General features: G+C 42.0%; 1 protein-coding gene across 1 annotated transcript in view; it reads left to right on the top strand.

Annotated features, from left to right (window-relative positions):
- The window catches only part of PTK7 (protein tyrosine kinase 7 (inactive)), an 88120-nt gene extending 69044 nt beyond the window's left edge, over window positions 1-19076 (top strand). The window contains exons 18-20 of the mRNA XM_020976883.2: window positions 16610-16761; window positions 17500-17678; window positions 18147-19076. Of these exons, the coding sequence (XP_020832542.1) occupies window positions 16610-16761; window positions 17500-17678; window positions 18147-18307 (492 nt within the window). The 3' untranslated portion in view covers window positions 18308-19076. The remainder of the gene's footprint in view (window positions 1-16609; window positions 16762-17499; window positions 17679-18146) is intronic.
- The last annotated feature ends 4690 nt before the right edge of the window (window positions 19077-23766 follow it).

Raw genomic sequence — 23766 nt, 5'->3', positions numbered from 1 at the left:
GGCAATAATAATGATAATACGTAGTATATATGTGTGGGGGTGTGTGTATATATCGATCTATATCTATATATCTCTTGCTATATATCTACATTTCTATATCACTCTATCTTTCTATCTTTGTTTTGCAAAGTATATTAGGTAGGGTAGCTCAATAGGCCAAGAAGCTAAAAGCTGGAATGTAAAGGTCTTGGTGGTGTGATAATGGATTAATCAGAACTTGGATGAGGAACTAGGTAAGCAGAAATGGAAAGGAAGGGGTGAGTCTGCTTTCTGCCCACAGGGAACTAAGTAAGTTCTTAGATGAGGTTTCTATGTCAGGTTTTCAGTGTTAATCCTGAGGGCCTTCAGATGGCTTCTTGCCCAGCACTTTCAGGAAGCACTTAATCTGTTTGTGTCTACAGGTTGACTACCAGAGCTCTATTAAACTCTTTCCCAAGATTTGTGTCCCCAAAACTCCCTGCCTCTCTTAAATCTAGTACCCTCTTCATTTCTTCCTCTCGCCTTCCCACCCCCTACCAGATTGCTTGCCCTCTGCCAGACCAGCGGTCCTTCTACCTTATTAGCCAGATCAGCAGAGAGCTGGCAGGGAAAGGAATTTCTGAACCAGAGAGGGGAGATTACAAAAGACTTTGTGGCATGCAGATTACTTGTCAGGAAGGGATGGTGTCCTGGGGTTTTAAAGCCTAAGGCAGAATTGGCCTAATTGATAGTGTTTTCTCAGATCTCTGTCTCTTATCACATTCAGGAACACCTGAGAGACACTGGAAGGAAGAGGATGGATTGTGTGGAAATTTTTAAAAAGTTTTATTGTTGCCTTTTTTTTTTTTACAACTTGGTCATTATTTCACCTTATTTCCATACCATTGAACCATTCGTTGTAACAATGGAAAAGCATTTAAGTAACACCAGTTCATTCAGCTACCTTATCTGACATGTTTCATAATGAGACAGCCACCTCTTTTGAGAACTAAATGTTTTATTTTTATCTCTGTACTTGACAAACACAAACACTTCCATATACAAAGAACAGAAAAAGAGGACTGTAAGTGACACACAGCTAATTTTCATTGTGTCCAACTTTTTTAAAGTATATACTAAATTCAGTGTGTCAGTTCCAAAGCTGTCCTGCATGTTTGTGTTGCCCTTTGACCTCTTGTTTTCAAACGACCCATTGATTTACTTACCTTTGGCATAACTATCACTATACCCTTTGTCTTCTTGGTCTGGACAGTATGCATTCTTCATCCATTTATTTTTTTTTCCCCCAGCCTGAACTTTTTTGAGTGATTGCAGGTCTTCTTTTGGAGGCTTCATAATGTTCTAGAGCTTTATGTAATGGTCTTAATGCTCTCTGTAAGCAAGAGCATCAGAGAACATCCTGTATAAAGAATCCTCCTTTTATCTGGACACCATACTGGGTAGCCTTTATGACGCCAGCAGACATCTTGGCCAAGCATGTGTCTCTATTTCCCTGTTTTGTACTTCACAAACACGTCATTGAACAAAGTTAGATCTGGTACATCTTTCAAGGAGTCTTGTATGATTTTTACAATTATGCATTGTTGTCACCAGTTGCAGGGGGAGTGTTTTGGCTGCCATTTTTGCTCTAACCCAGGAGTCATCAAACTTCAGTTGGCCAAATCCAGTCAACCACCTGTTTTTGTACAGCCTTTGAGCTAAGGCTGGTTTTTACCCCTGACCTAACCAATCAAATGCTTTTTATTTTTATTTTTTTAATAATCAACAAACAAGCACAGTGTGAGAGCTTATCTTATCAATACAATACCTTTTAGTCATTTGTGTAACGGTGATGATGTGATCTGCTGTTGAAGGTCATTTGCAAAAGTCTGCCTGTTCTTCTCTCCTATTTTCTTTAAGTACACTCTCCTCTTCCAAGTCGGTTAGTATATTATTTTTATAAAAATTGTGTGGATATGAAAAAGTAGCCATATACCTTATTATTGTTGCTCTTCAGTCATTTCAGTCATATCTGGCTCTTCATGACTCCATTTGGGGTTTTCTTGGGAAAGATACTGGAGTGGTTTGCCATTTCTTTCTCCAGCTTATTTTACAGATGAGGAAACTGAGGCAAAGAGGGTTAAGTGACTCACCCATGGTCACACGACACTTAGTAAGTCTCTGAGGCTGGATTTAGACTCCTGAAGATGAGTCTTCTTGATTCTAAGCCCATTGTGCCACCTAGCTGCCATATACCTCAGTAGTTATTGATAATTTTATAAGTGTTCTTATTTGACAGTAACAAATTCCAATATATTTTCCAGACTTTGGCATTTTCTCCTCTTCCATTACCTGGAAAATTGATTTCTCATAATTGTGTTGCCTCTGGCATGGACCTCCTCTACATGTACTTGGTCTTACGTAGCCAAGAGGCAGCATAATGGAAAGCCTACAGTACTCAGGAGTCAGGAAGACCTGGGTTCAAGTCCCACCCCAGCCACTTAATGGCCATGACACTTAAACATCTCTTGGCCTTCTTTATATGCTCAGATCTTACATTGTAAGAGGTACATAGTAAGCACTTAATAAACACTTACTGACAGACTAATCTGTCAAATGAGGGGGTTGAACTAGATAGTCTCTAAGATCCCTAACAACTTTAAATCTATAATCCTGTTATCTTTTTTGAAGCGGTTAGATGGTGTAGTAGATAGAGTGCCAGGCCTGAACTCAGGAAGACTCATCTTCTTGAGTTCAAATCTGGCCTCAAGATACTAGCTATGTGACCCTTGGCAAATCAGTTAACCTTCTTTGCCTCAGTTTCCTCATCTGTAAAATGAATTGGAGAAGGAAATGGCAAACCACTCCAGTACCTTTGCCAGGAAAATCCCAAGTTGGGTCGGGAAGAATCAGACATGACTGAAATGTCTGAACAACGACAACAAAAGAATATTAGTAGAAAAAGACATAAACAAGAAGCTCTACAAGTTTAAAATATATAACTGAATGATGAGAAGTGGTCAGATAGAGTAGCATAAGAGAGTAAAGGAGAGAGCAGTTGCACTTATAATTTGGGAAATCAGGAAAGAGTTTTATGGAGTCCATCAATCTTGTTCTGGCCTCACTTTGCTCCTTCCTCCTTCTTGACCTTATGGTCTGCCATTTCAGTGATGTCCTTTCTACCATCCTTAAATCCCTTGCCCTTTGACCTTTTGCCATTTACTCCCAGCTAACCTTCAGCCTTGGCTAACACAGCCATCTGATTCCTCTGCTCCCTATCTGTCAGATATTGCCAGAGGAAATTATGAAATCCTGCTGACAGGGCCCACCACAAATTTATACTATCTAACCTTAATGCCGTACAGTAATCTTTGCAGTCATCCATGAATAACGTCTGTCATACTTGTCACAGTAGTGTTTCCAACTTTTTTTCTCTTCAAGTCTCCACCTCCACCCCTCTTCTCTTTTTGCAGTAGATGAACTTAACTTCTACTTTATGGAGAGGGCTGAGGCCACCTCGTGTAAGTAAACTCTCTTCTTTGGCTCTAATGTCATTATCCTTACCTTTCCACTCTTCTCAAAAGAAGTAGCCTTATTCTCTGGTAACTTGAACTCCTTCCTTCTTAACCTTTGATTCCATCCCCTTCTGCCATCTTCACAGCAATCATTCCCCTTCACTCTGCTCTGTCCCCTTAGCTAAAAAAATTTCCAGGTTTCCCCTGTCCTTTAAAAAAACAAACAGAAACCTTTACTTGACCCTGACCATTCTTTCAAGGTATTGTCTTAAATTTCTTCCCCTTTTATACCCAACCCTTCAGAAAAGTCATCTGTGTTAAATGCCTTGGCTTCCTCATTTCTCCACTCACTTCTCAAGGCTCTCTTTAAAGTCTTTCTTCCAACTCCATTGCTCTTCTGAAACAGCTCTCTCTCCAAAGTAACTCTTGGTTTCTTTTTTTTTTCTCCCAGAGAGTATGTTATTACTTCCTTCTTCTTTTTTAAAAATATTTATTTAATGTTTTATTTTTCCCCAATTACATGTAAAAGTGATTTTTAACATTCGTTTTTTAAAATGTTGAGTTCCAAATTCCCTACTTCCCTCCCTTCCTTCTCCTCTGATTTAGAAGGCAAGCAGTTTGATATAGGTTATACGTGTGCAGTCATGCAAAATATATTTCCATGTTAGTCGTGTTGTGCAAGAAAACACAAACAACAAAAAAAGGTTAAAAATATGTTTCTGTGGAGTCTGAATGCAGATCAAAGCACATTATTTGCTCTCTCTCCTTTTTTTTTTGTTTCTTCTTTCTTGTGGTTTCCCCCATTGGTTCGAATTTTTCTTTACAACATGACTAATGTGAAAATAGGTTTAATATGAATGTATCTGTTGACCCTATATCAATTTACATGCTGTTTTGGAGTGGAGGGAGGGGAGAGATGGAGAGAAAATTTGGAACTCAAAATCTTATGGAAGTGAATGTTGAAAACTAAAAATAAATAAATTTATTAAAAATATGTTTCTATCTGCATTCAGCCTCCATCAGTTCTTTCTCTGGAGATGGATAGCATTTTTCATCATAAATCTTTCAGAATTGTCTTGGATGGTATTACTGAGAATAGCAACTCATTCACAGTTGCTCGTTGTGCAATATTGCTGTTACTGTGTACAGTCTTCTGGTTCTGCTCATTTCACTTTGCATCAGTTCATGTAAGTCTTTCCAGATTTTTTTGAGAGCATCCTGGTGGTCATTTCTTATACTATTCCATCCCAGTTGGGAAATGGCCCTCATTTTTATAAATTTGAATCAGTTCTCTATATATTTGAGAAATGAGCCCTTTATCAGAGAAACTGGCAGAAGGGGATGGAATCAAAGGTTAAGAAGGAAGGAGTTCAAGTTACCAGAGAATAAGGCTACTTCTTTTGAGAAGAGTGGAAAGGTGAGGATAATGACATTAGAGACAAAGAAGAGACTTTACTTACACCATAACTTGTTCAGCCATTCCCCAATTGATGGAGCATCCCTTCAATTTCCAATTCTTTGCCACCACAAAAAGAGCTGCTATAAATATTTTTATACATATAGGTCCTGTTCCTTTTCCTTTGATCTCTTTCGAGTACAGACTTAGTAGTGGTATTATTGGGTCAAAAGGGTATGCCAGCAGTGCATTACTGTGTCAGTTTTCCCATATCCCCTCCAACATTTGATGACATTTCCCTGTTCTGTCATATTAGCCAGTCTGGTAGGTGTGAGGTGGTACCTCAGAGTTGTTTTAATTTGCATATCTCTAATCGGTAGTGATTGAGAGCATTTTTTCATATGACCATAGATAGCTTTGATTACTTCATCTGAAAATTGCCTGTTCATATCTTTTCACCATTTTTTTGACCAGTTGGGAAATGGCCCTCATTTTTATAAATTTGAATCAGTTCTCTATATATTTGAGAAATGAGCCCTTTATCAGAGAAACTTGTCATAAAACTTTTTTTCACATTTGTAACTATTTCCCTCCGTTCTGTTTTCCCCATTTGTCCAACTGTCTCTCTCCTTTTTCCTTATCCATCATCAAAAGCGTTTTGCTTCTGACTACTGCTTCCCCCAGTCTTCTCTCCCTTCTCTCAACAAGCCCTGGCGACCCCCTCTCTCCACCCCCACCCCTGCCTTTCTCTTATCCCCTTCTCCTGCTACTTTCCTATAGGATAAGATAGATTTCTATACCCAACTGAGTGTGTGTGTTATTTTCTCTTTGAGCCAATTTTGATGAGAATAAGTTACAAGAGCTCTCCCCCACCTTCTCCTCCACTGTAAAAGTTCTTTCATACTTCTTGTATGTGAGAAAATTTACCCCATTCTGCCTCTCCCTTTTCCCTTTTCCCAGTACACTCCTCTTTCTCACCCCTTAATTCATTTTTTTATATATCATCCCATCATATTCAACTCTCATCCATGCCATCTTATATATACTCCTTCTAACTGCCCTAATAATGATAAAGTTCTTAGGAGTTACAATTATCATCTATCTCCAGGTAGAAATGGAAACAGTTTAACTTTATTGAATCTCTTATGCTTTCTCTTTCCTGTTTACCATTTTATGCTTCTCTTGAGTCTTGTATTTGAAGGTCATATTTTCTATTCAGCTCTGGTCTTTTCATCAGAAATGCTTTGAAACTTCTCTATTTCATTGAATATTCATTTTTCCCCCTAAAGGATTATACTCAGTTTTGCTGGGTGGGTAATTCTTTTTTTTTTTTAATTAGGCAGTTGGGGTTAAGTGACTTGCCCAGGGTCGCAGCTAGTAAGTGCCAAGTGTTTGGTCTGAGGCCGGATTTGAACTCAGGTCCTCCTGACTTCAGGGCTGGTGCTCTATCCACTGCACCACCTAGCTGCCCCCTGGGTGGGTGATTCTTGATTGTAATCCTAATTCTATTGCCCTGTGCAATATCATATTCTAAGTCCTCTGATTCTTTAAGCTGCTAAATCTTGTGTGATCCTGACTGACTCCATGATATTTGAATTGTTTCTTTCTGGTTGCCTGCAATATTTTATCCTTGACCTGGGAGCTCTGAAAATTTGGCTATAATGTTCCTGGGAGTTTTCATTTTGGGATCTCTGTCAGGAGGTGATTGGTGGATTCTTTCACTTTCTATTTTACTCTCTGATTCTAAAATATCAGGGCAGTTTTCCTTCGTAATTTCTTGAAAGATAATATACAAAGCCTTTTTTTGATCGTGGCTTTCAGGTAGTCCAATAATTCTTTTTTTTTTTTTTAGTGAGGCTGTTGGGGTTAAGTGACTTGTCCAGGGTCATATAGCTAGTAAGTGTCAAGTGTCTGAGGTTAGATTTGAACTCAGATCCTCCTGACTCTAAGGCCAGAGCTCTATCTACTGTGCTACCTAGCTGTCCCAAGTCCAATAATTCTTAAACTCTCTTCTGGGTCTGTTTTCCAGGTCAGGTTGTTTTTCCAGTGAGATCTTTCACACTTTCTTGTATTTTTTCCATTCTTTTGATTTTGTTTTATTGTTTTGTGATGTCTTATAAAGTCATTAGCTTCTACGTGCCCAATTCTGATTTTTAAGGAATTTATTTTCTTCAGTGAGCTTTTGTACATCTTTTTCCATTAGGCCAATTTTGATTTTTAAGGAGTTCTTCTCTTCATTGGATTTTTGTGCCTCATTTGTCCTATTCTATTTTTTGTTTTGGTTAGGTAATAGGGTTGAATGACTTGCCCAGGGTCACACAGCAGTGAGTGTTATGTGTCTGAGGCCAGATTTGAACTCAGGTCCTCCTGAATCCAGGGCCAGTGCTGTGTCCAGTGTGCCACCTAGCTGCCCTGCTTTTCTATTTTTTAAGGTATTATTTTCTTCAGTATTTCTTGGTGCCTCCTTTACCAAACTGTTGACTCTTTTTTTCATGATTTTCTTGCATCACTGTCATTTCTTTTCCCAATTTTTCCTCTACCTCTCTTATTTGATTTTTTAAAAAATCCTTTTGAGTGCTTCAGGAATTCTTTTTATGCTTGAGACCAATTTACATTTTTCTTTAAAGCTTTGAATGTAGCAGTTTTGACTTTGTTATCTTACGAGTTTGTGCCTTGAATCTTCCCTGTCACTGTAGTATCTTTTGGTGGTCAGGCTCTTTTTGTTGTTATTTGCTCATTTTTCCTTCTTATTTCTTGACTTTTAACTTTCTGTTAAAAGTTGAGCTCTGCTCCTGTGGTGGAAGGGGCACTGTGCCAAGCTTCAGGGTTTTTGTGCAGCTGTTTTGAGAACTAATTCTGGGCTTCTCTAAGTTTTTAGCTCACCCAAAGTGGTATGCTGTAAAGAGAGGTGTGTTTACTATTCTCTTGGCCTGTGCTCTGGTTGTGAGTGACCACAAGCACTCTTTTCCACCCTGGAACGGTGACGAGGGTCCTCACTCCCATGCAGCCACAAGCTCTGGTGTGCTAATGCTCCACCTGACCCTGGGACTGTGACCCAGATCCGTGTAGGGGCAATGTACCTAGTGCCAGCAAAGTAACATCCTGACCAGTTGTCTGACCCCCTTACCCACTGTTACACTGAGCTCTGGAAGCTGCTGCTGCTGATGATTGAATTGCCTCCAAGGTCCGCTGCCATCATGCTGGGGCATTGCCTGCCCTGGATGGTGCTCCACTCTCACCTGTGTTCAAGAAACCTTTCCTGCTGACCTTCTAAGTTATCTTGGGCGGAAAAATTTTTTATCCCTTCCTTTTGTGGGTTCTGCTGCTCCAGAATTCATTTTAAGTCATTATTTAAAGTTGTTTTGAGAGGAATTTGGGAGAACTCAGGTGAATCGCTGTCTTTTCACCACTATATTGGCTCCACTCCCCTCTTGGTTTCTTAATTGCTAAACTTAACATCCCGACAGCTAGGTGGCGCCATAGTGCATAGAGCACTGGGCCTGGAGTCAGGGAGACTCATCTTCCTGAGTTCAAATCTGGCCTCAGACACTTAATAGCTGGGTGACCTTGACCAAATCACTTAACCCTGTTTCCCTCAGTTTCCTCATCTGTAAAATGAGCTGGAGAAGGAAATGGTACCCTACTCCAATATCTTTGCCAAGAAAACCCCAAACGCGGTCATGGACAGTCAGACACAGCTGAAAAAATGACTTAACAACAATAAACATAAGGGATCTTCTCTTAGTCCTTACTCTAATTGAACTCCGTGCAGCTTTTGACTTTTTCAACAGCCCCCGGACACCATTTTCTGTCTTGTCTTCTATTTCTTTAACTCTCCTTAGCCTCATTATCTCTCATCCCCTGTGGCTCCATCCAGAGATCTCTTTTCTTTTTCTATACTCTCTCTTGATAATCTCCTCAGCTATCGTCTCTGTACAGATGACAACAATCCATTTTCATCTAGTGGATAGGGTGCATAGAGTGCTGAGCCAGGAGTCAGGAAGACCTGATGTCAAATCTGGACTTAGACGCTTACTGTGGGATATTGGGCAACTCATTTAACCTCTGTTTGCCTCACTTTCTTCAACTGTAAAATGAGGATGATGATACTAACAGTTGCCTCCCAAACTTGTTCTGAGAATGAAATGAGATAATATTTTGTAAAGTGCTTAGCATAGTGCCCCATATATAGTAGGTGCTTAATAATAGTTGTTACCCCTACTAATCTCCTGAACTCCAATCCTACACCACCATTGACTGCCTGCTGAACATCTCTGCCTGTTTGTCCCATATCCAAAATAAAATGATTTTCCCCCTTCCCAAACCTGCCTCTTCTCCAAATTTCCCAGTTCTGTTAAAGTCACTGTCATCTTTCCACTCTCCTAGGTTAGCAACCTTATAGTTATCTTTGCCTTTTCCCTCTCCGTTATCTCCCCAGTTACCAAGTCTTGTCTAATTTTCCCAAAATATCTCTCATTTCCATTCCTTCTCTCTGTATGCATGCCTCTCATTCAGGCCCTCTCCTCCTCTCCTTCCTAGACTATTACAATACCCTGATAAATCATTCCTTCATTTCCAGTATCTTCCCTCCAATTCATCCTTGACACAGCTGCCAGATACCTTCCTAAGGCAGAGGATCGACAATCATTGTCACTTTCCTGCTCAGAAATTTTTGAGTGATTTCCCTGTTGCTATGAGGATAAAATTTAGACTCCTAAGACTGATTTAAGACCTCCCACAGTCTAGTTCCATTCTGCTTCCGTTATAGGCTCATTTGGTATCACTCCCTGTTTTTCCCCACTCTACATTCTAGCCAAACAGGACGGGTAAGCTATTCCCTAAATTCAGCATCCCATCTCACATTACAAAGCCTCTTTGCCATTCTTGGCACTTAAACCCTTCTCACTGACACCTGAGAATACTCAGTACATGTTTTCTTCTCCTGCCATAAGCTCTTTGAGGGTAAGGACTGAATCATTCTGGCCCTTTTATTCCCCACATCTAACATGGTACTTTATATAAACTGGGCACTTAATGCTCTTTGTATTAAATTGATGAATGGAGAGGCAGTGGAAGGAGCACTGATTTTGAAGTCAAAGGACCTGGGTTCAAATGTTACCTCATTCAGTATCTATGTGGCTGTGGGCGAGTCATTTAACCTCACTAGCCCTCAGTTTCCTCGTCTGTAAAATAAAAAAGTTAGACTAGATGGCCTCTGAGCTTCCTTCCAGCTCTAGGTTTATTATTCTGTGATGATGATTCTAATTAAATAGCTTCCAAAGTGGTCTTTCTACATCCAGTCTATCCCTTCTCCAGTCACTGCTCTGTACTTTTCTTCAATTAACCTTCCTGATGGCCAGCCTGCTCCATCCATGACCATATATAACTTGTCTCTAAAACTTTCAGTGAATGGGGCGTCTAGGTAGCTCAATGAATAGAGCTCTGGCCTTGGAGTCAGGAGGACCTGAGTTCAAATCCAGCCTCAGACGCTTAATACTTACTAGCTGTGTGACCTGGGGCAAGTCACTTAATCCTGATTGCCTAACAAAAAACAAAATTTTTTTTAAAACTTTCAGTGACTCCTCAGTGCCTCCTGAATAAAGCATAAAACTCCTAACTGTGGCATTGAAGGCCCTGTACAATGTGGTCACAAACACTAGTTGTCTGTCTGTCTTATGTCATGGAGTCAGTTTCAGCCAATGCTAACTGGCCTTCATCTCTCATCCTCATCCTACCCTTTCGGGATTTGCTCATACCATTCCTCACTTAGGAATAATCCTTTTACCTACCTCCCCTTCCCCATGCCTAAGAAGTATGTTCTCATTCTCACAAACACCATGCACCCCACCCCCTTCTAAAAATGATCTTGAATCTCAGACACCTCATAACACTTAATCCTAGATTTCTCTTTTGCATTTATCTCATTTTACTCATGGCTCCTTGTGTGTCCCTTTATCCATTTGATTATAAGCTCCCTGAGAGTAAGTCCTGTGTCATATGTATCTACTTATTTTCAGCTCTACCACAATGTATTGCACATAGTAGGTGTTTAAATTTTTTAAAAAGTTGGATGAATTAAGAAGACTTGAGCTTTGAAAGTGGGGAGAAGGCTTTCACCAGGTAGAGTTGCGATCCAGTCACAGAGCATCACTTATAGTTGTTTCTGGGGGGTGGTCTTCAAGAAAAGAATGGGGGAGCAGAGAATAGTCTGGTTTGACTGGAGCAGAGTTTTGTGCAGTGGTCATAGTATGCAGTGATGCTACAGTGGTAGTTTGGAGCCAGAATGAAGAGGCCCTTGAACACCAACCACACTAAAGAGTGAGTATTTTACCCTGTGAGCAGTAGGGAGCCATTGAAGGATTTTCAGTTGTGAAGTAGCAGCATGGTCAAATCATTAGGAAGATTATTGTGGCCTTCTTGTGAGGAATGGATTGGAGAGCAGTCCTGCTACTAGTCTTATAAGAGACCAAAGAAAGAAGAAAAGGACCCAGATGTACAAAAGCATTTATAGCAGCTCTTTTTATGGTGTCAAAGAATTGGAAACTAAAAGGTTTGTGGAATGGAGGACAAATTGGAGTAAGTGAGGATAATGGGGTTATTATCGTGACATAAAAAAATGAAAGGGCTGGTTTCAGAGAAACCTGGGAAGATTTGAATGAAGGTATGAAAGGTGAAGTGAGCAGAACCAGGAGAACAATTTATGCAGCAGCAACATTGTAAAGACAAGCACCACTGAAGGATTCTAATCAATGAATAGTGGTCCCCACTATTCTAGGAGACCAGTGACGACGTGTGCCACCTGCCTTCTGAAATAGATGCTGTGTGTGTATGTTTATGTATGGATACACATAGGAGATGTGGTGGGGGACTGGGAGGGAGAGGAAATAAGTCCTTGATAGTTGGAGAGAGAGAGAGAGAGACAGAGACAGAGACAGAGAAAGAGAGACAGAGAGAGACAGAAAAAACACCAGAGACAGAGAGACCATAGTGTGTTTTAATACTCCGGGCAGGAGATAATGAGGACCTGGACTCAGGTGGTTCCAGTATGAGGAGAGAAAGGAAGAGAAGTTTTAGAGGCAGATAGCTGATGATTAGTTTTAGGGAGTTGGAAGATAAAGGAGTCAGAGATGACTTGAAGGCTTTTAGGCAATTAATGCAATTAATAAGCATTTATTTTTCTCCTTATTTCACCTCTATTGGGGAAAAAAATGAAAAACAAATATCAATGTGTTTCCTATCAGCCACTGGTTTGAACACTCTTGGCAGAGGGTGAGGGGGTGCTCATTGAATCTTCAAACCAAGTGCTGGTATTTACTGAAGTTTTGTGTTACCCAGAAAGTGTAGCATACCCCTCCCTGCCTCAGAAATGGATCCCCCTGCCCACCCAACCCCAACAGTGGTAATGTTCAGGTGCCTATTTGCACAAGTGATAATCATTAGCTAGCAAGTCTCTGGCCAGTATAGACCATACCTGTCTGGGGATAGTATAGGCTGCAGGCCATTCAAGGCTGCTATAGTCCCAGTATAGGCTACATCTAAGAGAAGTGGTTATCTTGGAGTGGCAGCTCTGCCAGTAATGTGGGTCCATTTTCTCCCTGCCTTAGCAATTTTCCTGTAACTCAGAGGAAGCCTGACCTTCCTGGCTATTGAAGTGGCTCGGAATTAGTGATACTGGCATTCATCTGGGGACCTCTTTTTGTTACATCCACATCTGCACCCACAGGCCAAGCAAGCAATAGCGTGTTTTGGGACATCATAATTACAGTTATTTTACTTGCCCCAGGACCAGTAATAATAACTCCCCTGTGCTGGGCATTCCCATTCCCTACACTCTTATTTTTCCTCAGTGACTAAAATCTGTGTTTTATGTCCCCCCTCTCTTTCTCTGGGGACTGAGAAGCCATGTGTGTAGTGGAAGGAACACAGGGTAGGAGGTAAGGGCTCTAGTCCCAGATCTACCACTAACCTGCTGTGCATCCTGAGGCAAGCTACCCAACCTCTCTGTGCTTCTATTTTCCTTCATCTGTGAAAAACAAGACTAACAAACTTAGCTTGAGGTTCAAACGAAATGATGAATATAGATGTACCTTGAAAATCATAAAGAACTAAACAGATGGAGTACTGTGGCTGGTTGCTAACCTACTGGTAATGGGCCTAAACGGGGGGTCCTTTGGATGCATACATGCCTTGATTCTCTTGCCAGGACCCTCCCATACAAATAATAGCTAGCATTTATATAACACTTTAAAGTTTGCAAAATACTTTACAAATATTATCTCATTTTATCCCTACAACAGCCCTGGGAGGTGAGTGCTGTTATTATTCCCTTTTTACAGATGAGGAAACTAAGGTAGAACAGTTAAATGACTTGTCTAGGGTAACACTGTTAGTAAGCCTCTGAGGAAGGATTTGAATTCAGGTTTTCCTGACTCCAGGTCCAACACCACTCTTATGCACTTTGATACATAGGTACCACGAGATAATACCAAGCATTGTTATGACTTCTTCCTATCTCTCAACACCTAGGTCAAAGCCATACAATGGAAAGGCTTGAAATTGGGCAATTAGTTTCAAACCCTGGCCTTTGGACAAATCCCTTAATTTCTCTGAGCCTCAGTTTCCTCATCTGTAAAATGAAGGGTAATAATATTTTCTGTCTATCTCTCAAGGTTGTTATGAGGGGAAGTGTCTTATCAATTTAAGGCATTATAGTCTAGTCAACAATATTTATTAAGCCTTTACCATGTGCCAGGCACTATGCTAAGCATTAGGAACACAAAGAAAAGAAAAAGAACTGTCCCTGCAAAGATGATATTTGTAACTCATGAGACCTTTGTCAGTATTAGGGTAATTGGAGGGAAAAAATTATATGGATGGGTAGATAGAGGGCACAGGGTAAGTTGAAAATGAAGGGGTGATTCTGGAGAAAAAAATTAAAGGGTGAAAGAGGATTATACTGGGAGAAGGAGAAAGAGAGAGATAGAATGGGGTAAATTATCTCACATAAAACAGACAAGAAAAGGCTTTTACAATGGAGGAGAAGCAGGGGAAGGTGAGAGGGAATGAGGGAATCTTATTCTCATTGGATTTGGCTTAAGGAGGGAATACCATACACACTCAATTGGGTATGGAAATCTATCTTACCCTACAGGAAAGTAGGGGGATGATAGAGAGGAGGGCACATTGGGGGAGGGGGTAGTCAGAAGCAAACACTTCTGAGAAGGGACAGGGTCAAAAGAGGGAATAAAATAAACCGGGGTGGGGGGGGATAGGATGAAGGGAAATACAGTTTTTTACAACATGACTACCATGGAAGTGTGTCGCATGACTACACATGTATAACCCATATCGAGTTGCTTGCCTTCTCAATGACAGTGGGTGTGGGGAAGGAGGGAGGGAGAAAATTTGGAACCCAAAGTGTTGGAGGACTTTTTTGTTTTTGTTTTTTGGTGAGGCGATTGGGGTTAAGTGACTTGCCCAGAATCACACAGCTAGGAAATATTATGTGTCTGAGGCCGGATTTGAACCCAGGTTCTCCTAACTCCAGGGCCGGTGTTTTATCCACTATGCCACCAAGCTGCCCCAGGAACCCAAAGTTTTAAAAACAAATGTTAAAAATTGTTTTCACATGCAACTGGGAAACCAGATATATAAGCAGTGGGGTATAGAAATCTATCCTGCTCTACAGGAAAATAGAAGAGGAAGGGGATAAGAGAAAGGGGCTGGGGGAAGATAGAAGGCAGGACAGATTAGGGGAAGGGGTATTCAGAATGCACAATGTCCTGGGGTAGGGGGAGGGACAAGATGGGAGAAAATTTGGAACTCAAAATCTTGTGGAAGTAGATGTTGAAAACTAAAAACAAATTAATTAATTAAAAAAAGTAAAAAAGTAAATCTAAAAAAAAAAATTAAGAATAGTCCCTGCCCTCAAGAAGTTTACAGTCCAATGGGGAGACAGCATGTAAACAACTATGTATACACAAGATATTGACAAGATAAATTGGAAAGATAATCTTAGAGGGAAGACATTAGTATAAAGGGGGATTAGGAAAGGTTTCTTGGGTTTCAGCTGGACCTGAAGGAAACTAGGAACACAACAGACAGAGATGACAAAGAGAGTTCTAGGCATGGGGGACAGCCAATGAAAATGCGTGGTTTGGAGAGATGGGAGGGTCCTGTGTGAAGACAGCATGGAGGCCAGTGTCACCTGTCAGATCGGCTAATATGACAAATGTTGGAGGGGATGTGGAAAAATTGGGACACTAATGCACTGTTGGTGAAGTGGTGAACTGGTCCAAATATTCTGGAGAGCAATTTGAAACTACACCCAAAGGGCTACAAAACTGTGCATACCCTTTGACCCAGCAATATTATCACCTAGGTCTGTATCCTAAAGAGATGAAAAGAAAAGGACCTATATGTACAAAAATATTTATAGCAGCTCTTTTTGTAGTGGCAAAGAATTGCACATAGAGGGGATGCCCATCAATTGGGGAATGGCTGAACAAGTTGTGGTATATGATTGTGATTGGAAATACTATTGTGCTATAAGAAATAATGAGCAGGGTGCTTTCAGAAAAACCTGGGAAAACTTACATGAACTGATGCTGAGTGAAGTGAGCAGAACTAGGAGAACATTGTACACACTAACAGCAATATTGTACAATGATCAACTGTGAATGACTTAGCTCTTCTCAGCAATACAATAATCCAAGACAATTCCAAAGGACTCATGATGAAAAATACTGTCTGCATCCAGAGAAAGATCTGTGGAGTCTGAATACAAATCAAAGCATACTATTTTCTCTTTTTTTGTTTTTGTTTTTTCTTTCTCTTGGCTTTCCCCTTTTGTTCTGATTCTTCTTTCACAAGATGACTAATGTGGAAATATATTTAATATGATCGTACATGTATAGCCTGTATCAGATTGCATGCCATCTTGGGGAGGGGGGGACAATTTAGAACTCAAAATCTTATAAAAGTGAATGTTGAAAACTAAAAACAAATATTTATTTTATTTTATTATTTATTTTAGTTATGAATAAAATTTATTAATTTTAATTTAAAAAAAAGAAAAATGTTGTCCACCTCTAGAGAAGGAACTTACAGAGTCTGAATGAAAACTGAAGCATATTTTTTTACTTCCTTTATTTTTCTTGCTTTTTTTTTTTTGCAAATAGCTAATATGGAAATATTTTACATGACTTCACATATATAATTAATATCACATTTCTTGCCTTCATAGTGGGTGGGGGAAAGAATTCAGAACTCAACATTTTAAAAAATGAATGTTTAAAATAAATAATATTTTTAAATGCCCAATAGAAGGTGTTACATTCGATCCTGAAGATCATAAGGAGCCACTCAAGTTTATTGAATGGGAAGGTGACATAGACCTATACTTCAGGAAGTTCACTTTGACAGCTGAATAGAAGAGAGATTTGATGCAGTGAGGTCAACCGGCAGGCTATTGCAATATAGAAACGCCAGTGTCATCAGCATTTTGTATGTTAAACACCCTCCTCAGATCTTACACTGAGGAAATTTAGGTCATAAGAGGTTCAAAGACTTGCCCAAGGTCTCACAGGTGGTGTGGCAGTGTGGGATTTGAACCCAGATCTTCTTATTTCGAATCATTTTCTCTTTCTTCTACCTCTAAGTGAAGCTTGTCGCCATGAACTCCTTCCTTTCAGTTTCTCTGACCAACCTTCCCCCTCTACCTTGTTCTTCTCCCTGGCAGGTGTCCCTCTGTACCCAGGTGGCCTTGGGTATGGAACATCTCTCCAATAGTAGGTTTGTGCACAAGGACCTGGCTGCCCGAAATTGCCTCATCAGTGCCCAGAGACAAGTGAAGGTGTCCTCACTGGGCCTCAGCAAGGATGTCTACAACAGGTACTGCCATTGGGAGGGTACTGTTACCCCTCCTAGATGTGACCTTTCCTTTCCTTAGCCATTCCTGCCCTGCCAAACATCCAGAGGTATGGATAAACAGTCATAAAAACTTTAAACTGCGGGGGCGTAGGGTAGGGATGGGGGAAGAGGGATTTTGAATATGGAGAATTCCAAAAAGGGGGCCCAGAAAAGAGGGGTCCCTGCTTCTACTCTCCCTACAGATGAAGGAGCATTTTTATGTATCAGTGCTCAACACTCTTCTTCCCCTTTTCTCTCATTCACTCCACAAAGCCCAGCTTAGGGTCACAGAGATTACAAAGAATGGACCTCATCATGGAATAGCAAATAGACTTTTGTGTTTTTGAGAGCAGAGCACAGTTCTCATCAATAACACCCCAAAGTGGCACTAGCCCATCCTTGTTTTGATAGAGTCATCACTATGGGGGATTATGGGATGAGGGGCTACCTGGGGCTTTGTGGCCTAGGATGTGCCACATATATACTTGAAAAGCTCAAGCTCTGTTTTTATGTTATGGGGATTCCCACAGTCTTTTAAAATAGACACACACTCTTTTCATTTGATCCTGTAAGCCTCTCTGATGTCACAGTGAGAAGAAATTAGGACTTCCCAGGAGGTTATAAAGTGCCTGGGACTCTTCACATATCAGGGATTGCTGTCTTGGGGGCCGAGGCTGGGCCCCAGATCATCTGTTAAGGACTCACCTTTGTGTTCCCTAGTGAATATTACCACTTCCGTCAAGCCTGGATCCCGCTGCGCTGGATGCCCCCAGAAGCTGTCCTGGAGGGTGACTTCTCTACAAAGTCAGATGTCTGGGCCTTCGGGGTGCTGATGTGGGAGGTGTTTACCCACGGCGAGATGCCCCATGGTGGGCAGGCTAACGATGAGGTGCTGGCAGGTAGGGGTCTCTACACAGGAGTACAGCATATAGGACATTGGACTTGGAGGATCAGGGTTCCAATATCACCTCAGACATTTACTAGCTGTTCGACCCTGGGCAAGTCACTTAACTGCTGTTTGCCTCAGTTTCCTCACCTGTTCCATGAGGGGGTCAGACTTCATGGCCTCTAAGCTTCCTTCCAGATCTGTGATTTGACAGGGAAATGAGGTTAGAAGGGTGGGGTAGGGGGAGAGAGGCTATACCCTACTGTCATGCCTACTTCCACCCAGTGGGTAGCTTGTCCTAACCTTTTTGGGCCCCTTGGGTTTGTGGCTCCCTACTGACTTTGTCAAAGGACTCTGTGGGCCTCATGGGGAGGGAGTAGTGAGTGCACTGGTTTTGAACCCTGTGCTTATGAGGTTCTGGGGCAGGGGGGGAGAGTGGGTTGCAGGGAGAGAGCTGAGGATGCATCCTTTTCCCCTACAGACCTGCAGGCTGGAAAGGCACAGCTCCAGCAGCCTGAGGGCTGTCCTTCCAAGTTGTACCGGCTGATGCAGCGCTGCTGGGCTCCCAGCCCCAAAGATCGGCCATCTTTCAGTGAGATCACTAATGTGCTCGGAGAGAGCTCTGCTGATGGAAAGCCGTGAGGAGGGAGTCCCGGGGCAGGCTGTGTCCCAGGATGGGCAAGGGACGGGGGGACGCCCAGCAGGGAGTACCAGCTGCTCCCATGGACCATTAGAATGGACCTAGCGGCAGATTGGGCACAGGTTCCCTCTCTCCTTCTGCTCTCGGGCTCCTTGGCCTAGCATGGACAGGTAGACCTGAGCCTGGGCAGAGCCTGGGCTTTCCTCCCCTTCTCCCCCAACTCAGTCCCTTGCATCTGCTCCTTTGGCCCTTGTATTGGCTGGGTCACTGGGACCTGGGGGCTGGGCATCTTGTCCCCCCCCCCTTACCAGGAGCAGCATTGGCACCTCAGGTAACACTAATGAGCAGCATAGGCCTTCTCTGTGCTCTGGGCACCTGGCCCTACCACTTAACCTGCCGATTTCCCTGGCTGTCAGGCCGGGTCAGGTCCTGGGACTTTTCCTAAGGTACCAAGACTAAGCATCAGAGCTAGACTGGTGACAGTCTAGGAGTCTTCAGGTGCCCAAGTGAGTGAGGCACATGGAGACTGCCTCAGGATTCGGAGGGGGACACTCCTGAGTGTGTACCTGCCTTGAATGCCCCAGGGGTCTGGTCTTTGTGCCTGGCCTACTCCTGTTACCCTCTGCTCTGCCTTCCCTCTCTCCTTTCCCCTTACTAAGTGCCTGGCAGATGAAGGAGTTTTTCAGGAGCTTTTGACACTATATTTACTGCCCCTTTTGTATGCACCGTGGGCGAGTTTTGTACTTAACTTCAGGTGGGGTTTGTGGGGGGAGGGAGGGAGGGGAGGGTCTCGAGGGGTGGGGAGGGCCGGGCCACCCCTGCCCCATGCCTGCCATGGGGATGGGGTTTTTAACTCGCTGCTCTCAATAAAGAAGCCCTTTTTGTAACTTTCTTTTAAGGCTCATGACCTGTTCTCCTCAATCCTACCCCTAGCTACTACCCTTCACCCTGACTCCCATCTCTACACCCTCCCTCACTGTGGCTTTCATGGAGTCTGGTGGTGGTGGGGCTCGGATGCAGTTCTGCACCCTGTGGTTCATTCCAGTATTCATGCCTGAAAGCTGGTGCCGGGTTTATGCAGCCCCATGAAGAAATCTGAAGAAAGTGGCTGCTGGTACTGGTCCAGCCCCAGGCTTCCCTACCTCTCCCTTTTAGCTAAGACTTGGAGCTGGGCAGATATAAAGGGCCTGGTGAAGGTGGGACTCATGGAAGGATGTGATGGGTGAGAGCTTTGGCTCCTTTTCCCCTTCCCTCCTCCTAGAGGTCATCTTGACCACTCCCTGGCTCTGCTTTCTGGCTGTCCCACGGCCCTCACACTCAGATTTGGTCAACGGGATATGGAAAGGGATTAGGTTCCAAGATAAGATTGCAGGTAGATTTGTCTGTGAAGTGATGATGGACACTGGGGGAAGGCCAGATCCTTGGAGGTCAATCAGATTTCAATAATTTTTCAGAAACAGTGGTGGCTCTGCCACCCAGTCATCTCGCCTTACTTTGATTTTTAACTTCATTCATTAAATTTTGATAAGTCTCCCATATCTTTTAAAAATAAAAAACAAAAACCTTCCCCTTTAATCTGCTGCCATGCTTCCCTGTCCCTTCCACTGGCAGAGTTCTAGAAAAGGCAGTCTTCAAGTATTTTCAGGTCTTCTTCCTCACCACCCACTCATTCTCCATCACCTATAACCTGGCATCTGTCTTCAACATTACTAAAACTTCTCTCTCCCCAGTCACCTGGGATCCCTTAGTCACCAAGTTTACCTCCTATAATTAAAGACTTTATTCAGTCTTCATGCTCCTGGACTTCTGTAGCATCAACATTGCTGACTACCTCTACTTTTTGAAAAACAAATGTCATCTCTATGGCCCTTTCCCACAGCCCATTCTAGATATTACACTGTTAAAAGGATGAGTTCCTCTCCCTCTTCTGACCCATTCATTGCCCACATCCCTTACATAGATCTGCCCAGGGTTTTGTCCTCCTCTCTTTTTCTTTTGACAACCTCCTTGACACCAACAGCTCTGGCTGTGTAGGCAATGGCTCCAGCCCTGACCTCTGCTGAAACTCTAAATTCACATTTTTCGACTGCCTATTAGAAATGACCTTCCTGGAATACCATCAAGTCCTTGACTTTACTGTATTCCAAACAGTAGTCCTTACAGAATCACAGGATCTCAGAGTTGAAAGGAATCTCAGTGGTCTTCTAGAATAAAGCATGGACTCAAACAAAAATTCCCTTTCAAAACAGACCCCCCAAGTGGTCACAGAGCCTTTGTTTAAAGACTTCCCGTGACAGGGAAACCCATTTCCTTCTACAACACCGTTCACTCTACTCTTGGATAAATCTACTTGCTAGGAAGTTTTCACAATTGTGGGAGTCAGATTATGCTGAGCCTTAGATTAAGGGGATTCACTGATGATTTTTGAGTGGAGAAATGAAATGGTCAGACTTGTGCTTTAAAAAGATTATTTTGGCAGCTGTATGGGTGGGTTGGAGAAGAGAGAGTCTGGAAACAGAAGGGTTCTACTTGTCCAGGCAAGAGATGATGAGGGTCTGAAGTAGTGATGGGCATGTGAGTGCATAGGAGGAGTTATATATAGTTGTTGGGGAGGGGGGCATGAAATCAACAAGGCTTCCCACATGGTGAAAAGATGGCTGAATGGGAGAATGGTGTGTCTTCAACAGAAAGGAGGGATTTTTGGAGAAGGTTGAGGTGACAAAGTCATTGCTTTCTATTTCCGAACAGGTTGAGTTTAAGATAAACATATTTGAGAGTCATCTATGTAGAGATGATTGATAATTAAACCCATAGGAGCTCATGAGCTCTTTTCTAAAAGTGTAAAGAGGAAATAGACAGCCCTGGGGAACACCTGTGCTTGGGATGGGGGTGTGGGGGGATGGATAATGCCTCTGCAAAAGAGACTGAAGGAGTGACCAGAGAGGTAGGACTGGAACCAGTCTTGTCATGAAAATTTAGGAAATTGAGAATGTGGATAAGGAGGGTGTGTTCAGTGTTATCAACAGATGTTAAAAAGTCAAGATGAGAGGCAGCTAGGTGATGCAGTGCATAGAGCTCTGGCCTTGGAGTCAGGAGGAAGTGAGTTCAAATCCAGTCTCAGACACATGATGCTTATTAGTTGTGTGACCCTGGGCAAGTCACTTAACCCCAATTGCCAAAATTTTTTTTTTTTAAATGAGATAAAAAAGTCAAGATGAAGACTGAGAAAAGGCTATCCCTTCATTTATGAGTTGAACTGGATTACTAGCAAAGTTCCTTCCAACTCTCAGATTCTGTAATTATGCGCGTTAGCAGTTCAGAGATCATTGGTAAACTTAGAGCGGCAGCAGTAAAGTGATAATGTGGTTAGGAGCCAAATTGCAAGAGATTAAGAAGCGAACAGGTGGGGAGGGATTTGGAGACATCAAATATAGATGTTTCTTTCCAAGAGTTTGGTTGGGAAAGTGTGGAGATATATCAGATAATACCTTGAGGGGATGGCAGAGTCAAGGGAAAGCAAATTTTTTTAAAATTATATTATGTAGTTATCAGGGAATGAGCCAGTTGAGGCAAGGAAAAATTGAAGCTAAGAGAAAGAGATAGGGTAAGTTCATGGAGAAAACAAGAGGTGATGGAGTCAATGGCACTATTTAGTAAGGAGAAAGGCTACCTCCTTAGGGGTAGCAGTATGGGAGAGGATGGGTGAAGAAATGACAAATGGCTTCTATTTTCTTAATAAAGTAAGAGGTGACAACAATTTGATGAAGAAAAAGTGAGGTGGAGAACAGCATGGAGAAACATTTTAGAATGGTCTCTGTGGCCAGTGGGACAGAGTTAACCAAGGAAGATTAGAAATTTTGTCTTGCAGCAACGATGGCTCAGTTGTGATCGGATAACCTGAATTTTTAGTGGACCCAGTTGGTTAGATGGTGTGACTTCCTCTTGCCAGAATTTCAAGTGTACAACTAAAGACAAAGGATGGAGAGAGTGATCCAGGATTGAGGAAGCAGCAAGAAGCTAAGGGGAGGAAGGTGTAGGGGCCAGCATAAAGTCAAACTGGTCAGCTGTAGAGACTCAACTATGAAGATACCAAGTTGAGGAATTTGTGTTTTATATTCAAAGGCAATGGATGGAGCTTTATATTAGAGTTTATAGGGAATAATTCATTTTCATATTCCCTGCAGTGGATAATAACTGACATTTATATAAGGTTTACAGAGTGCTTTTCCATACCATATATTATGCTATCTCGGTGTTTGCTAAGAGGATGGTTTAACTTGGCTGCAAGTTAATTGTCTTCAAAAATGTAAAGGGCTGCTATGTGGAGAGGGATTAAATTCATCCTGCTTAACCCCATAGGGCAAAACTAAGCTGCAGTGATGGAAGTTTCAGGGACAGATTTAGGCTTGATGTCAGGGAAAGTTTCTTAATAATTGGAATTTTTTTTTAAAGGCAATTAGGGCTAGTAAGTGTCAAGTGACTGAGGCTGGATTTGAACTTGGGTTCTTCTGACTTCAGGGCTTGTGCTGTATCTACTGTACCACCTAGCTGCCCCTAATAATTGGAATTTTCTAAAGTAGAATGGACTACTCTAAGAGGTGATAAGTTCTCCTTCATTGGAGGACTTATAGTGAAGATTAAATGATGGCCAATTTGTTGGGGATTGGACAAGATTCTTAGGGAATCTGTTGGACTGTATAGATGGTCTCCAAGAGCCCTTCCACTTCTGAAAGTGTGATTCATGGAACTTAGATGACCGTCTACTGAGGCAATATGGTGTGATGGGAAGAGCTAGTACTAGTCAGGAACCCTAGAGGTATCTTAATATCCTGGCTTTGCTATAACTAGTTATGGTCTTGGACAAGGCCACCTCAGTTTCCTCTACTTACTATAATATTGACTGCATAAAAAATATTGACAAAGCAGTGTGGTATGATGGAAAGATACATTCCTCAACCTTACAGCTAAGCAGTCAACAAATACTTTATTAGGCTATTTCCTTGATAGAACATAAGCCTCTTTAAGGACAAAAATGATTATATTTTTGCTTTTTAAGCCCAGTGTCTAGAACATAATAAGTGTTTCATAAAAAATGCTTGTTGAAGGGGCAACTAGGTGGCACAGTGGATAGAGCACTGGCCTTGAAGTCAGGAGGACCTGAGTTCAAATGTGGCCTCAAACCAAACATTTGACACTTACTAGCTTTGTGATCCTGGGCAAGTCACTTAACCCCAGTTGCCTTAAAAAAAATGCTTGTTGATTTGCCTATGGTGTTGTAGCTACATAAAGAATATGGAACAGGTAGGCTTTTTGGTGGTAAAAACTTCTGTGGATGGCTGGGGCCACTTCCCAGAGCACTGGATTTTGGAGTCCAAGGACCACCTATTTTTTATTACCTGCCAAAGCAAGTTTTTGAGACAATCTTCTCATCTATAAAACTAAAAGTTTGAGACTTTGTGCA

This window comes from Phascolarctos cinereus, unplaced genomic scaffold (genome assembly GCF_003287225.1).
Source record: "Phascolarctos cinereus isolate Bilbo 61053 unplaced genomic scaffold, phaCin_HiC Scaffold_5;HRSCAF=322, whole genome shotgun sequence".
NCBI lineage: Eukaryota > Metazoa > Chordata > Mammalia > Diprotodontia > Phascolarctidae > Phascolarctos > Phascolarctos cinereus.
The sequence above is the reverse complement of the archived record's forward strand: the minus strand, read 5'-3'. Positions and strand labels throughout refer to the sequence as shown.